Source organism: Stegastes partitus, unplaced genomic scaffold, assembly GCF_000690725.1.
Source record: "Stegastes partitus isolate 25-593 unplaced genomic scaffold, Stegastes_partitus-1.0.2 Scaffold1027, whole genome shotgun sequence".
NCBI classification, from domain to species: domain Eukaryota; kingdom Metazoa; phylum Chordata; class Actinopteri; family Pomacentridae; genus Stegastes; species Stegastes partitus.
The window spans coordinates 128,004-144,981 of record NW_007578758.1 but is presented as its reverse complement, the minus strand read 5'-3'; the positions used below and the strand labels follow the sequence as shown (position 1 = coordinate 144,981).

The following is a 16,978-nucleotide window of genomic DNA, read 5'->3' as shown; positions in this document are numbered from 1 at the left end:
GAGACAGAGTAATTACGTGATATCACACTGATTAGGGGAACAGTATAAATCACGAGTCTGCTAATGTGATGTAAGCTGCATACTGAAGTGATTCCTGTTCCCTGGAGACCACACTCCTCTTCAATATTTCATGTGATGTGCTATAAAGGAAATCTCCCTGAACTCCGTGGAGTGGAAGGTGAACTAGATGTGCTGTAGGAGAGCTCTGGAAGGAGCACAGAGTGTTTAGAAGGCACAGAGGAACTAAATTTCATTTACAAAATACGTTAAATAGAAAAATTGATCTAATCTCGTTGAATTCTTTGAGATATTGGATCCGGCCGAGTGTGAGAAGAGAGACCTCTGGTGGGCTGCGGGAGCTCAGGGTCTGAACATTTCACATTCAGTCTGAAGAGGCTTTTGTGCAAAGTGGTTTATATTTTTTCCACACAATCACTTCAGGGGCAATTTGGGGTCCAGTATTTTAGCTGAAGGACACTTCAGCATGCCGAAAAAAAGGAGTCTGAGAACACAAACCCTGTGATTTATGGCTGATCTGCTCTACCAGCTGAGCTAATACCACCTCTGTGATCATAATAAGGCCATACAGCAACATGTTAGTCGTCCTTTTTCATAAAAAGTTCAAAAGTATTGCTGCATTTTGGTAAAAAACAATAGAAGCAATAAGGTCAGATGCATACTTTAAAGGTGTTATCATTAGAAGATGACTTCAATCAGAATTTGTCGATAATTTAAATTTAAATCTGTCTTATGCAGATTTTTATTATGATTATTAATGTTATTTGTACTTAATGTAAAGAATTCATAAGCTTTCTTTGAAAAAAGCAACAACAAAAACAGCCACAAGGGGGCAGCATCTACCAAAATAAAAGCACATCATGGTTACAGGCCTTCCTGTGTTGTCCACTACATACATCTCTGTGAAAGGAAATGGTTTGCTTATGTAACAGGGTGTCAACTAAATGGGTGGTTTAGGTTTTGCATATTTATATCTATATGTAAAAAAACAAACATTACTTGGAGTCATGACAAAAAAGCACAAACTTTTTGGTTCTAATCAGTCCAACTTAAAAGAAACCAGCGTTCAGTTTAGGATGGTCTTAAATTACAACCAGTATTTGTAAAAATGCAAATATCCCCACCACGTTTAAAAAACAGAAAGTGGAGGAGGACAAGGCCAAGCGTCTGATCGATACGTTTAAATGCTGCCAAATACACAGTTTTAAAGATTTTGTGCTTCGTCGGGGACTTTTATATTTAACAGGGTGTAAAAAACCACGACAAAGCATATGGTGTGGGAGACACTAAAACAATTCATTGAAAGCAGCGGTTATGAGTTAATTAGCTGCTTCAGAAGGCAGGTTTCACTGGAGGTTTTATAGGCTGAAGGCCCCGAGGCTGTTCTCTGTCCTCGCTGTACCGCCACAACATCAACGTGGAAACTACTGGATATAAATGTGCACATTAACAACTTAGTATCAGAGCAAAACTGTACTTTTTATCACCTTGAGTCACTTTATGTTTTTTAAAATTGATGATAGACACAGACCACTGTCTTGTTTGAAGCTGTTGACCATCGGTTTGTGGCTTCAGATCAAATACAGGAGGACTCTGGATGATTCATGTCAAAATTGGGCACAATTTACTCCTAATTATAAGCACTGGATAGTATTTTATTAATTGTGGAGCAGCTAATCAGTGAAGCATTCTGTCCAAATCCAACTTTCCAACTGGAATAAAGTATTTAAACATTTAGATAGCCAGAAGATTTTGGTGTCTTATTAAAGAATTTCCTCCTGCGGGACGATTATGATGTGAACTGAGCTGAACTGCTTCTTATGAAGGATAATTATTTGCTGGGTGTAATGAACTAGCATCCGCCCACATACACGCATGGATTATTGTAAAGCTGCAGTGATGAACTGAGCAGATTAATCAAACAGTTGGCAAAAAAAATGTTATTTTCACATCTCTAGAAAACATCAGTGGTTAAAGCTTTAGAAATGTTGTGAATTGTGTCGTATCTGATTGTAAACTGAATGTTTTTGGGTTGTTGGACTGTCAGATAAAGCAAGATATTTGAACTCATTGTCACTGCTTTGCAAATCACAGCCCGTACGTTTCATTATTTCCTCATATTTTATAGACGAAACAATGGATCTGTCACTCAAGATAACAATTTGCAGATTAATCGATAGTAAAAATCTTGTTTGGTTGCGTCCCCAGACGACTGCTTGTGTGTCCTCTGTGATCAAATGTGGAGCCATGTTGAATCATGCAGGATTACCGGAGACACTAGAGAGCAGAAAAAGGACATTTAGCTATTTATGTCTGGGCAGAATGTCTGCCTGCTTCAACGATCAATAGATTTATTTGTGTATTTTTAGGCCGGTGATTTATCAAATCTGGATTGAATTGCGCTGGACTTATAAATAAACACACAGTGAGTGATTCAGGCCTGACCTGAGGACACTGTGAGCGTTCAGAATGTGGACCAGTCAGCGTGATATAAGCGTTTCTGTAGATGGCATTCCTTCTGCATGAAGTTGGCAAGATCCCAACACGAGCCGACATCCAGTCTGCCGTCCACATCAGCTGCAGGCTGATCTTTAATTGATAAATCAGGTGAGGTTCTGGCTTCATAGCTTCACAACATTCCACCGATTCCAACAGTACGAGTTCAATAAAAACATCAAAGCCTGAGACTGATTCAGATTGTTTTTCTAAATATCTTTTATATTTGAGACATTGGAGTAGATCAGCAGGTTTAGAGGAATGCTTTTATTAGCATTTAGACCTCATGTGTGAAAAAAGAAGTTTAAGTAGATTTTATAGGAAACTGAAGTAGAGAAAACTTCCTTCATGCCACTTGGACTCATGACTCCAGTATTTTTTAAAATGTAGAAAGAACTATGAACCTTTGTTAAAACACTCATTATTACCAATTAGATCATGTGTTTAGTAGTTTGGAAGATGAGCAGAAAACTGTCACTAGTTATAGTTTTTGCTGGAAATCAGGGGTAAAAATATTCTTCTGAGTGTCTCACTCACAGAAAGTATTTCAGAAAACTGTGACCGTACATAACCAGTAAGCTGTGGTATTCTGCTGTTTCACTGCATCACCATGAAAGCATTCATTTCATGCTGTAGCCAGTTAAGGTGCAGCTAAACAAGTCGTTTATTTAATAGATTAATCATAGTTTTTAATATAGAAATATATGCAAAGGTATCTATCAGCCTAATTATGTGATAATTACATAAGACGTTGTGGAGTAAAAAGGGACATAAGCAAAAAATGCAATCACAAATATGTCAGATGTGTAGATTCTGTGTTGTAAATGTGTTATTCACAAAATCCTGACGTTGGACTCGTGACTTTATTATTTAAATCTTACGTACATTGAAAGAAGGCTACACCTGTTTTGGGGTGTTTTTTGTTTGGGTTTTTTTGCAATTCAGACAGAGAAACAATATCTTATTTTATTTGTCTTTATACTGTGATCATTCACATCTATTTGGACAGACTACAGAGCTTGGTAAATTGGAAAATTAGGTACTAATGTACAGTTTAATGAGCTTCAAGTCATCTTATACTTTGTGCTCAGTGGCCTGAGTAACAATATCAACTATACAATTAAGTTTATGATCATTCTTTGTGTTTTTCACATCCACAAATCAAAAAATGATCCTTCTCCAAACTTTACTTTCATCGGTTTGCTGTTAAAATCCCTTAATGAGGCACTTTAATGGAACAAAGCTACACAGGGTTTTAATATTTTAATAGGGGGAGGTTTCATCTGAAGACTAAATTAAGTGTCAGTGTGTGATGTGTGCTGTTGGAGGCTGTGAGGCAGTCAACAGGTCCGGAGCAGCGGTTTGATTTGTGTTGTCTGGCTGGTGATGAAGCTCCGCCCTCGATTATCCAGCCTGCTCGACGTGCGGTTGCTGCGCAGCGTGTGAAGACAGAAGCGTCCGACTGGGATCGGAGGGAGGCTGGAGGAGCTCAGATTAGAGTTGTTGTGGCAGGAAAAAAAAAAAACAGCCTCAATCCAGCTCCACGCGCTGCAGCCTCTGGATTACAGCCGCCGCAGCCTCCTCTCGCCGGAGACGCAGCGCTGCGCACAGAGGATCCTCCGACCAGGACCCCCCCACGCTGCTGGAAGTTTGTCCGCGGAGTTTCCAGGAGTAGTTTCGGGTGGGTTTTGACAGAGCTAGCCCCCGCTGCCCGCCCTGCTCGTCCCTCAGAGCCCCGCTGTCCCGCTCCGGTGAACCATGGCGCTCAGAGCCCGGGCGCTGTACGACTTCAACTCGGAGAACCCCGGAGAGGTGTCGGTGAAGGAGAACGAGGTGCTCACTCTGTACAGCGAGCAGGACATCGAGGGCTGGCTGGAGGGGGTGAACAGCAAAGGGGAGAGGGGACTGTTCCCAGCTTCGTACGTGGAGATCCTGCGGAGCGACGCCGCCTCCACGTTCAACAACAACAGCTGCAACACATCTGGGGACACGTACCCGGACTCCCGGTACGCCAACATCCCATCCGGAGGGTTTGACGGCTCCCATAAGCCTAAAGTTGAAAACTTTTCCAAACCGTCTCCTCCTGGTTTCACCACTTTCTCAGCCCCCCTCCAGCAGCAGCAGCAGCATCCCCCACAGCAGCAGCATCACTCCTACCAGCAGCCCAGTCCAGGCAGCGATGACGACTGGGACGATGACTGGGATGACAGCTCCACAGTGGCAGATGAGCCGGGCACTGTGGGAGGAAGGTACAATGACTTTGAAGGCAACGGGCCCTCCACCTACAGAGTGTCAACATCCTCCATGTCACGAGGCAACGCGCAGCAAGCCAAGAGCTCTGCCACAGTCAGCAGGAACCTGAACCGGTTCTCCACCTTCGTCAAGTCAGGAGGGGAGGCGTTTGTCCTCGGGGAGGCGTCCGGATTCGTGAAAGATGGAGATAAGATCTGCGTGGTGATGGGTCAGTACGGTCCGGAGTGGCAGGAGAACCCGTATCCGTTCACCTGCGCCATCGATGACCCCACCAAGCAAACCAAGTTCAAGGGCATGAAAAGCTACATCTCCTACAAGCTGACCCCCACCCACACGCAGAACCAGGTGAACAGGAGGTACAAGCACTTTGACTGGCTCTACGCCCGGCTGGTGGAGAAGTTCCCCGTCATCTCAGTGCCCCACATCCCGGAGAAGCAGGCCACGGGCCGCTTCGAGGAGGACTTCATCTCCAAGAGGAGGAAAGGCCTCATCTGGTGGATGAACCACATGACCAGCCACCCGGTCCTGGCCCGGTGCGACGTCTTCCAGCACTTCCTCACCTGCAACAGCACCGACGAGAAGGCCTGGAAGCAGGGCAAGAGGAAGGCCGAAAAGGACGAGATGGTCGGGGCCAACTTCTTCCTCACCATCAGCACTCCGGCGGCTCCGCTCGACTTCCAGGAGGTGGAGAGCAAAATAGACGGCTTCAAGACCTTCACCAAGCGGATGGACGACAGCGCCCTGCAGCTCAACGCCACGGTCAACGAGTTCGCCCGCAAGCAGATCAGCGGCTTCAAGAAGGAGTATCAGAAAGTGGGGATGTCGTTTAAAGTCCTCAGCCAGGCGTTTGAAATCGACCAGCAGGCGTATTCTGTAGGACTCAACCAGGCCATCTCATTCACCGGGGACGCCTACGAAGCCATCGGGGAGTATTTTGCAGAGCAGCCCAGCAAGGACCTGGACCCCATCATGGATTTGTTAGCTCTTTACCAGGGACATCTGGCGAACTACCCAGACATCATCCACGTTCAGAAAGGTAAAGTAACAGCACTCGTGTTCTGCGTTTCACACTCACTGGTAAATGACTTTGTGTGATGTTTCTTTGAGGAACACAGATGACTACAGAAGGTAAGAAGTGACCAAATCATGAGTGAAATTCAGATCTCAAGTGTTTCCTAATCTCAGAGTTCCACTCGGTTCAACATTCAGTCCATGCACTCATAAAATAAAACTATATTGCACCCGTGGGATCATAAACAAAGCTGCTGACTTTACTTTCCACCACAAGTTTGGCTGAGGTGCCATCAACAGGTTCTACAGGAGGAAGTGTGTTTGCTGGCTATAATAAGACAAACAGGCCATCTGTTTCAGGCCGGGGTGCTCCTGTTACAGCGGCAGGTTACAATCCAGCCTGTGTCACCTTTGCAAAGCAAATAGGCAGAGTTTGCATTAGGAAATGAGTCCACATGCCGCCGTGCGACCCACCTGCCTGGAGCTGGTGCCGCCCATTGTGGCCTGTTGTTTGAGTTTCCATGTCTGGTGACGTGTTGCATGTCAGTGGAGAGCGACCGTCCTACCTGGTTTGTCAGATTTGTGACTCAGTCCTGCATGAATAACGTTCTCTATTCTTCACAGAGATTAACGAGATTGTTGGGCCGATCCGGGCCGTCCTCCTGCATGACCTCAGCCCAGTCATTGTTTTCATTGTGTGGCAAAATGTCACTCTCATGAGGAGGCGACGCTGTTACGCAAAAGGCACGGCGCTGTGGTGGAAGTGTTTAACGGGACGCTGAGAATGTGGCTGCTCTCTTAAACCGAACCGCTCCTCCTCTCCGAAGGTTCTTGTTTTCAAACTGAGCGTCCCACCTGAAACTGTGCCATGCAGGACAGGCTATAGGACAAGATTAGAGGATGATGTAATCCTTCTCATCTTGTGCATTATTATTATCCAGTCCTTGTGTTCAGTTTTGCTAAAATAACAGCAGAAAATAATCATGTCCCAGTCAGAGGCCTCGGTGCTTCACTTATTAGATAAAAAACCGAACTCTCAAACAAAACGACTTTGCAGAGCCACAACTTTTTCCCGCGGGCGTCTCGGCTTATCACCGGAGCTCCTGCAAACACTGGGGCCCTTTAGACAACACAGGAGGAAACGCCGGAGAAACAGGACGAGGCTGTGTTTGGGCTGAAGCGGGACACAAACTTCCCAGTCAGCTCAAATCAAGTTTGCCACGTAGACCACACAGATACACAAACACACAGCCCAAATGAGGTGACACAGCCATTTACACAGTCGCCGTGTGATAAGCGCAGCCCAGCTCCACAGATAAGAGGTTTGGGAAGACCTTGCTGCAGGCAAACTGTTGAGAGAAGTGCTATGCATGTACACAGCAGTGGCAGGCTGGAAACAAAGCTGATGGAGGAGACAGCAGATGAAAGGAGAGCCGGGCGGAGCGCGCTCAATCTAAAATTACTTTGATCTCATTTGTTTTTAATGCACCGAGGCTGTTTGGTTCCTCTTTTTTTATGATTTCGAATCCGGTCGAGCTCGTTTCCTTCACTCATGCGTTCCTTCTTCTGTTAATGCAACTGAGGAATTCTTTTCTATTAATAGGAAAATCATTAGACAAACGACGGTCCCTCCTACCTGAAAAACATTTATAATGTCACATAGGATTGTCGGTGACAAATTGGAGGCATTAGTGTGTAAAGTTCGCTCCGTCGTGACGCCTGAATGGCAGTTTGTTCCTCTGAGGGTTTTCCTCGAAGCGTTAAATGCAAATACCAACTGCAAAAAGTACATGACATTAATGCTCTAAAGTCTATTTGTGTTGTCTGCATGCCTCCGTGTCTTGTGTAATAATAGACCTCCTGACAGCTATTAATACTGCCGTGACGTGACCATAATTAGAGGGAAAGGCACCTGAAAGGATAACACTGATAGCTTAGAGAGGATGTCTCATTGTGTGAAGACAAAACTATGAAACCAGGAACTTAAATTGGCCCTTTTCTGCCTTCGCCGTTATCTCAGTATTGCTTCTCGTCCATCCTGTCTGCGGCGGAGGAAATATCCAGAAGTGGGATTCCTCTCTTATGAGCTGAGGTTTCTGCAGCCCGGTCCCGGTTGTACACCTGCGGAGAGGCTCAGCCACATCCTTTGTTGTCGTAAACCCAAGTGCACGCTTCAGCAGCAGGAGCGGTTGCACAGAAACTCATCGTCAGCTGGGGAGTGAAGGAGTGGCGGTCGGTGCGTTGGGGAAGCAAAACTTTAAATCGACCAGACAGAGGGACGGTGAACTTGGCAGCTTTAAAAGTACACGTTGTTCAGGAGGATCTCCGGGGACGTGGTCCTGCATTCGTATGAAACACATCAAAGCACCAACAGCTGGATTTATTTTTAGGCTTCCTGCGTTTATGTCATTAGGACCGCAGACACCAGGACAGCTTTTATTTGTCTCCACACAAGCGACCAGTGAAACGTGAGCGTCCCCGCAGAGGGACATTGACCATCAGCCCATCGATCTCCACCTCCACAGGGACCCCATTAGCCATTAGAGTGCAGCCTGGCAGGGACAACACCAGCAAATCAGGCTTCGCTTTGAGTAAAACACAGCTAGCTTTACATCCTCTATTTTTGTCACAACCTGCCTTGACAACATTCGGGTGTGATGCTTTTTTTTTTTTTCATATTTCAAGCTCTTGAGAAAGGGGAAGGGAGGGGAAGAGTTTCACAAACACAGTCCACAGATAGCAGCGAGGAGGATGCCTCTAGTTTGGCTGATTACCAAAGAAGCTGCTGATAAGTGAGGAGATGAAAAAGCTTCTGTTTAACATAATTGAAGAGAGAGGAGGTGATTCAGTGATTAAATTAAAACACATGGTCTGAATGTGGAAACGCATTCGTCTTGCTGACGCAGTCGAGTATTCGCAGAGCAAATATTGAAACGCGAGCACTTGTGCTGCTGAAGGTTCTTGTTCAAACACAGTGTGATAATGGTGATCCAGCCTGCAGTGCTTCCTGCAGGAAAAACCTGTTGACTTTAGACCCGAGCATGACAACACACTTTGGTCTGCAGTCAGCTGAGAGTCCTGGAGCTGAAAGAATCCAGCAGCACTTAGCAAATGTGTAATTTATGTTTTAATTTAGTCGAAAACAAAAAAGCTCAGATATTTCTCTGGCTGATGAAATAGACAACCACATGTTCATACCGTGGTTTGCAGTTTGTTTGCAGTAGACTGAAAACAGAACAGAAAGCCTGTAAGAGAGGAAAGTACGATAAAGCCCGGCTGCTGCTGCTGAATTAATTATTTATGGATTCTGTTTCCCTTGTTAAATTCACCTATTCAGCACATCCCTCAGAGCAGTCGGATTTCATCTGATCTCATCACAGTTTTATCGCCACACAAAGTGATAACACAATGGCAGGCGAGACGGGGAGGAGGAGGGGGGAAAGCACCGATTTACAAGGATGTCAGGTTTTCCTGCCGACTCAGCCTTTCGGCCGGCGCTGCCTGTGTGTGTGTGAACCCCGTCTCCTGTATTGTTAAACGTCCTCCAGTGCACGGCCGAGGCGGTGGAGCGATGGGATGGGGATGGCCGCTGGTTGTGCAGGTCGCAGTAGCTCGGTGTTGTGTAACCAGGGATTACGTAAGAGCAGAAAGCGGCTGCCTGCAGTGATCCCAGGAGGCTCGGTGCCACCTCCGTACACCGAGGGAGGACTTCTACACTGGAGACATGCAGGAGTTTCTCTTCTCCCGGGCGTCGGCGTGCAGTGTGCAGCAAAGCTGATTTATTATCAGTGCAGCAATAAGTAGCACGACAGCCTGAATGTGTGCAGATTTATGTGAAGTAAAGAGCATTTTAAATACACAGAGCAGTAATACTGAAAGAGGCCCGAAGCAGAAAGCAGAAGTACGAGGAGACATCAGGTGCAACACAGAGCTGTGGAGAAATCTGGAGTTCTCAGATGTCATAGATCACAAATCCTGACAGATCACATGCTCGCTTTATTGACGATGTCGTGTTCCTATAAATATACTGTATTTAGGGCATGATTCTTTTTTTGCTTCTTTCAATGTTATTGTTTTATAAAATCAGGATTTATTGGTGCAAAAATGCGACAGAAACAAAACACGAGCAGAGATGGTGTGAAATTTAATATTAAAAAGATATTTGATTGTAATATATCGGCGACCACGTTGGTATCGGCCGATATTAATGTTTGTTCTGATATATCGTATCGGTGTGATGAACAGATTTAGCCGATGATTGTCTAACATCAGCGCCTTCGTCTCTACATCTGATATTGCTGCTATTTCACAGATGTTTTCACATAAATGGTCCCTTAACATTAAATATGTTTTACTTTTGTTACGTAATAAGGGAGGCTATGTGGATCTAATTTGGCTTCTTCTGAATAGTTTTCACGTTCTCACAGTGCTTCCTTATACTCATTTTTCAGTGTGAACACATATTCAATATCGACATCAGTTATTGGGGATATCAGACATCTTAATATCTTAATATCGGTATCGGCCAGACATTCTAATATCGTGCATCACGAAGCAAAACTGCTGACTTGATTGTTTCATTCTTCTTTTAAGCAAACATGAATGAATGACATTTGCTGCTTCCAGCTTCTTAGATGTTGGGATTTGTTGCTTTTTCTTTTTTTTTATAGTCAGTAAATGAGATAACATCAGATTTGGGTCTGTTGATTGAAAAGTAAAAACAAGCAACTTGAAGTTCTTGTGGATTAATCGTAGCTTGAGTTCCTTGAAGACGTTCCACCTTCATCCAAGAGGCTTCATCAGCTCTGACTGACTAGTTGGGAGTTCCACATACTCATTAAGGAGCCATTAACACCTGAGTTTGGGTTTCATTTGGGGGTTTGTTGCTCCTCTCCCTCATTATGCGAGTCGTTAGTGCTCCCCTTGACACAGTGGGGTTCGTTAGGGTCTTTGTGGCTCGGTGTGGATGTGGGTTCATCTTCTTGGGAGAGATCTTAGGACTGAGCTGTAAACAGGTGAGAGATGATGCCTCTGATAAGGGATGGTCTTTCCAGTTTGACATAGATGGCTTCTTTCACTTTGAACAAACCCCCGAATGAAACCCAAACTCAGGTGTTAATGTCTCCTTCAGGATATCAGTATGTGGAACTCCCAACTAGTCAGTTAGAACTGATGAAGCCTCTTGGATGGGAGGTGGAACGTCTTCAAGGAACTCAAGCAAATCTTCACAGACAAGCAACTTGAAGGCTTCACTTTGGTCTCCAAGTGCATTTTTCTGCATTTTCTGACATTTCATAGCTTAAAAAGTCAAATACTGGAGAAAGTATTTGCAGGACAGTTTTTTATTTGGTCTCTTTTTGCAAAAGGCCTGCGTGGCGTTCCATGAAAATGATCTGTGTGCTACAGTGTGCTGACACCACCGTCTCTGACTGTACCGCTGCCTTTTCTCATAAAGTCTCCATGGTAACAATTATTCCTCCTTAGTCCATTAGTGGGCTTTTAAAACGCAGGAAGCCAGAGACCTTTAAGGTACAGCAAACACCTCCAGGATTTATATTTAAGTCTCTAGACAGCTGTGTTCCCGTCTGTCCTTCCCACACCTCGTATCTCTCTTATCTTTGTCGTATTCAATCTGTTGACGTTAATGTCAGAGATCTGGGTCAAACCACAGCTGAGGGGCGGATTTGGGGGCTTTTAACAGTCAAGAAACATCTTTTTGTTGTTGAGATTGTCAGCAGCTTTGTCTCTGTGCTGTAATTTAAAACCTTACATGTTCAGCGAAAGAGGAAAAAAAAAAGCAGCTCATAAAGTCTTGTGAACTTTAAGGGAAGTCAAAAGTGCGACTGGTCAGGTCACCAAGTCCTCCGTGACCTCACACTGCAGGAAACGAGCCGCATGAATCAGAGTTTCAGCAAAGTGCCGCTGACTCACTTCATATAAAAGAAGAAATAAAAAACTCCCATGACACAGTCGATACAGGAAGCTTTTGCTACGTGTCTTGAGGTCACAAATCTCACCTCCCCACTCCACCCTGAGTGGATTACGGCGGCCACGCCACGCCGGGCGTTTCACACATCTTGCTGCCTGCTGTTTGTGCCGTTTAGAGCGATTACAACATGTCTTTGTCAACCCCTGATAACATCACCTGGAGCAGCTGTTTCTGCATTTCCATGTATTGAGCAAAGCGGCGTTCTGACGGAGATCAGACGGAGGCACTGACGGTTTAAAACTTTTCATGACCAGTTTATCTGCAAGTTGATTCTCGGTTGTTAGGAAATGATGAAAAGTGCAAAGATATAGAGAATAAGGTCCCAGAATTGCAGTGAATCAACAAGTAGGAACTCGTAAGTCTTTGAGCGTGATTAATGAAGTCATTTTTAAGTGTGGACAAAATTAGCTGTAAAAAAAATCCAACTTCCTCTCTGTGGCGTTCACATGTTGGACTCTCATTTTTAACAACACTAAGACCTGATGTAAGCACACATTAGCGTCCACGCTGCGTCTCCCTGAGTCCTCTTTGCTTCCAGCTGTGACACTTTAAGCATCACATCCTGCCAGCTCCTCTTGCTCTGCAACCTAAAACTTATCGCTCATGACGTTTCTTTCTCCAGTGGGTCAGAAAATGTCAGTCGACCCGGCCCTCTGCTCGTCTTGAACGTTAGAAGCTAATTTCTCGGTTTGCCACCAGAATGACTGAAGGCTTTATCTGCGGCGATCAAAAGGAAGCAGCTCTGACAGTCAACGCTTAAGAGAAGCAGGAGGTTGTGCACCATCCTGTCTGTCCTCCTCTGCCACCACAGCGTCCACCACAATGACGAGAGCAGCAGCAGCAGCAAAGCTGTCTGGCAGTGTGAAAGCTCAGAGCAGGCTTTGATGATGCTCTCAGTTTCAGTACGATATTCTGGACTTCTTCTATCGTGTGGTTTTTTGTTAGATGTGCAGCAGGGGTGGCGTTTGACAATATAAACAAAAACTCGAAATTAAAAAGCATCAGTAACCAGCAGAGGATGTAAACCTTTGCAGTTGTCCATCCATCCATCATCTCTACACCTTAATCCTCACCAGGGTCATGGGGGTCTGGAGTCTATCCCAGCTGACTCAGGGTGAAGGCAGGTTCACCTGGACAGGTAACCAGTCTATCACAGGGCTACACTTAGAGACAGACAACCAAGCACACTCACATTCACACCTACGGACAATTTACAATCACCAATTAACCTCAACATACTTTTGGACTGTGTGGGAGGAAGCCGGAGAACCCGGAGAGAACCCACGCTGCATGGGGAGAACATGGAGACTCCACGCAGGAAGATCCCGGGTGTCCTCACTGGGACGTGAACCGGAGACCTTCTTGCTGCGAGGCAACGGTGCTAACCACCGAGACACCTTGCAGCCCATTTTTACTAAATATAACTATATAAGTCATTTACTGTGAGGTCACCATATGACTCCGCACCACTGCTACATGTGCTGCAGACGGTGCTGAGAGGATGTAAACAGTGAAGTCAGAGCTGCTCTGATGGACAAACTGTGATGATACAGTTTCTAAACATCTTTTTCTGCACATGTTCTGCACAAAAACAAACTTTTTCATATCAGACAACATTCAGTGACGTACCTGTGATGGGCCCACATCCATCCCATAATACCAACCAACCGATATATCTGTCTAGTTCCACTTCTTAGCAACTCATATATCAGAAGGAACAGGGACTTCTTTTTTCCCCACAAAAGCTGTAATTCCTTAAATTACTGAAAACCAGTGAAGTACTAATAATGATACCAAAGTCTTGCCATTGGGCAGCCAATAGAGAACAGACACAGAGCCACGACTGCAGTTTCAACGGTCACCAGACAGAAAACCTGCAAGAACCACCTGTCAAATCTGACGAGCAATAAAGGTTAAAATCTTCCATGCGAGGCTAAAGTGTTTTTTTCCTACAGGTTATAACTCTGGTATGAAAGCACATAGTTTGATGACACCTTCCTCTTATCAGCGCAACAACATGTTAGACTGGATGTTTTCCAGTTCAGCTGAAGTCGACATCATGGGATTATTGAGGATTGGTTAAGTCTCTCCATCGAACACGCTAATGATAAAGTCTGTTCATTAGAGGTCATCTCAGGTCAGTTGCTTGTTCACGACACCAAAATAGCATCTTCCACTCGGTTGGCACTTTGCTCAGGTTAATATTATGTCCTCGAAATCGCCTTCAGACCCAGTAGTTGGTATCAAACTGGCAGAAAGATTCCCTTAAATGGCTGGACTGGGCTATGAAGTGACGTCATGTAGCAGCAGCTATTTTTAGCGCTGAGGCCCTCATGTTCTCTAACTATAGCTGCAGATGTGGCGGCGCTCGGTTCCCAGGGAGTTTGGAACAAACTGGTCAACAGAAGCCTCTATTTTTAGTTGGTTTCATAAGTTTAAAGGCTGAGGAAATAACATCATGTGTGTTTAATAAACAAAAAGGAACATTATTTTAAAAATGGAACATCCTTGTGGGTTGTTTGGTTTGTACGACTAGCATATGGAGGTTTAAGGCTGCGAGGAGGTTAGCACCATCGCCTCGAAGCTAGAAGGTCACCGGTTCACGAGATCTTTCTGTGGAGTCTCCATGTTCTCCCCGTGCAACGTGGGTTCTCTCCAGGTTCTCCGGTTTCCTCCCACAGTCCAGAAACATGCTGAGGTTAATTGGTGATTGTAAATTGTCCGTAGGTGTGAATGTGAGTGTGCTTGGTTGTCTGTCTCTAAGTGTAGCCCTGTGATAGACTGGTTACCTGTCCAGGTGAACCTGCCTTCACCCTGAGTCAGCTGGGATAGACTCCAGCCCCCCATGACCCTGGTGAGGATTAAGGTTTAGAGATGATGGATGGATGGATGTTTCTCCTTAGGTTGAATATTGATGGATAAATGGTGTATAGATCTGATGATGGAACAACAAATAAATCTAAATTCCTGCTTTTTTTCATCCCCAACAGGAGCTCTGACGAAGGTGAAAGAGAGCCACAAGCACGTGGAGGAGGGCAAGATGGACCGGGCGCAGGCAGAAGGCATCAACGACCGCTGCAACATCATCTCCTGCGCCACGCTGGCCGAGATCCAGCACTTCCACCAGATCCGTGTGCGAGACTTCAAGGCGCAGATGCAGCACTACCTGCAGCAGCAGATTGCCTTCTTTCAGAAGATCACGGGCAAGCTGGAGGAGGCTCTGCAGAAGTACGACAACGCGTAACGGAGCGCTCGTCTCAGCCCGTCGGGTTAGACCTTGGTGATGAATGGCCGTGCACCTCCTTCGGTCAGCCAGCGGCGTTTTGGCAAACACCAGCCGGCGCCACACGCTGCTGAGTGCTGCTCATCCAGCGGGGAGGGGCGTTCAAGGAGATTCTGCTCCCGTAATAATGAAATTTCAACCAAATTAAGGTTTCCGTGTGTGTCGGCCGCGTTCTTTGGGCACCGGATGTCCTTTCTTTAAGAGATGATGAAGTCAGGCCAGCTTTTTTTACTACAAACAAAGGTCTAATTTATTAGAATCCACGATGGCGATGACGGCGCACCACTTGGTCCGGTGCATGGGTGAATTAAATCTAATCAGTGTAACGAGCTGCAGAGCGTGAACCTGCTATTCCCCGCTGCCTGCACGTCTGGTGCGAGATTTTCTATATCAAGTGTTTTTAGCCTTACGACACTGTTTTTAACCGACTGCTGAAGTGACGACGCTCTCGTGGCCAACGACACACTGCCTTCTGGAAACACTCGAGCCCCGGATCCCAGTATGTTTCCTCTCGGGGCAAACAGGACGAAATGTTTACAGCCTCCTCGCCGTCACCACCGTCTCGCTGTGCCTTCTGATCGCGTCTCTCTGGTTGTTTTTGTTACTAAAAAGCTTTATATACTGTTTATGTAGAAGTATATTGTATTTGTTTTTACCAAGCTACAGAAGAAAAAGAATCACTTTGGATGAGGGCAGCGTCTTCTATGGGATATTACTCGATTGTGCTGTTTCTACGCCGGTGTGACGACATCAGGATCGAGGACTTGGACGGTTCGGATCTCGACTTTACCTTCGGCACAGTGAACACCGGCTGCTGATTGAAGCATGCAGAATTGAACTTGCTATGTGGGATAACCTGAATTTAGACCACGATAAATGTTGGCTTAGTTGTGGGGGGGGGTAGCGCTGAGAGGCAGGCCGGGTTCGGGTTAGAGGGATCCTGGCCTGGTTTAACACTGCGGTCCTTCTGATAGCACACTCCTAGACAGTTGGGTTCTACTGATGTTCTTAACCTTTGTGACGCCGGCTGCGTCGTGGAGAGATTAATGTAGAAGCAAAATAAACTTCCTCCTTCAGAGAAAGACGTCGGCTGCTCCTGTGTGTGTTTTTCTTGATTAAACCAACTTGGGGGGAAGCCAGAAGGGAAATTGTTTACGTGATGACAGCTTCATTTGCCTTTAAAAGCGCCTCAGACAGACGAGTCAGACGAGAAGAATTTACACAACCAGTGCAACGTAGCCACCTTCCTTTCTTTCTTTTTGTTTTTTTTACGAGGCCTGAAAAGGGAGCAAACTGTACAGCTCGGCAGGTTTCCTTGGCTTCGTCCCCGGAGGACTCTGGTGTGTCGTGTCTGCGTTTCATGCTAAGCTCACGCTCGGCTCGCAGATCTGCTGACAGCACAGAGCCCGGCCGGCCATCTGGGACATCTGGCCACTGTTAGAAGTGTCAGAGTGGATGACAGTGAACACGGAGAGAACAGGAAAAGGTCAAAAAACAGCTGGGAGGGTTTGTCATTAGCTTTCATCGCCACCGCTTACATGCGCTCTTTGTTTTCTCTGACAAAGAGCGCTGATTGGAGGTTTGGTCGCTTCCTGCACACGCTGCTCTTTGTTTACCGTCTTAAGGTGGATGTACTGTTTGTTTGGTTTCTGTCTGATAAGAATTAAGTTTGACAGATGTGATGTTGAGCAGAAAGTAACAGATGTTTGGTCACCACTGGGGGTCACAGCAGCAGGTTTTTGTTGGGTTTTTTCTAACATGTAAGTTTGTGTTAATTATATATTCCCACCAGCAAATTATCCACCAAGACCTCCTCCCGCTGCTCTGTTCTACCAGAATATAAAAATTTCTAAATAGAATATGTAACCACATGTCAACAAATCTAACTGAAGATAATCTTGACATGGTGTTGATTAAATGTGCGAGGC

At 45.5% G+C, this 16,978-nt stretch overlaps 1 protein-coding gene across 1 annotated transcript; it reads left to right on the top strand.

The window, feature by feature from the left end:
• The first annotated feature begins 3,912 nt into the window (after positions 1-3,912).
• On the top strand, positions 3,913-16,135 carry snx18a (sorting nexin 18a). The gene is made up of 2 exons (XM_008295176.1): positions 3,913-5,803; positions 14,758-16,135. Exons 1-2 carry the CDS (start codon positions 4,273-4,275, stop codon positions 15,009-15,011), a joined length of 1,785 nt encoding a protein of 594 aa, XP_008293398.1. The 5' UTR covers positions 3,913-4,272; the 3' UTR covers positions 15,012-16,135.
• The last annotated feature ends 843 nt before the right edge of the window (positions 16,136-16,978 follow it).

What these genes read in the sequence shown, in the direction of transcription:
- snx18a (XM_008295176.1), top strand. Translation starts at nt 4,273, where the DNA reads ATGGCGCTCAGAGCCCGGGCGCTGTACGACTTCAACTCGGAGAACCCC. An exon ending in CATCATCCACGTTCAGAAAG is followed by an intron (nt 5,804 to 14,757) that starts GTAAAGTAACAG and finishes CATCCCCAACAG; the next exon opens with GAGCTCTGACGAAGGTGAAA.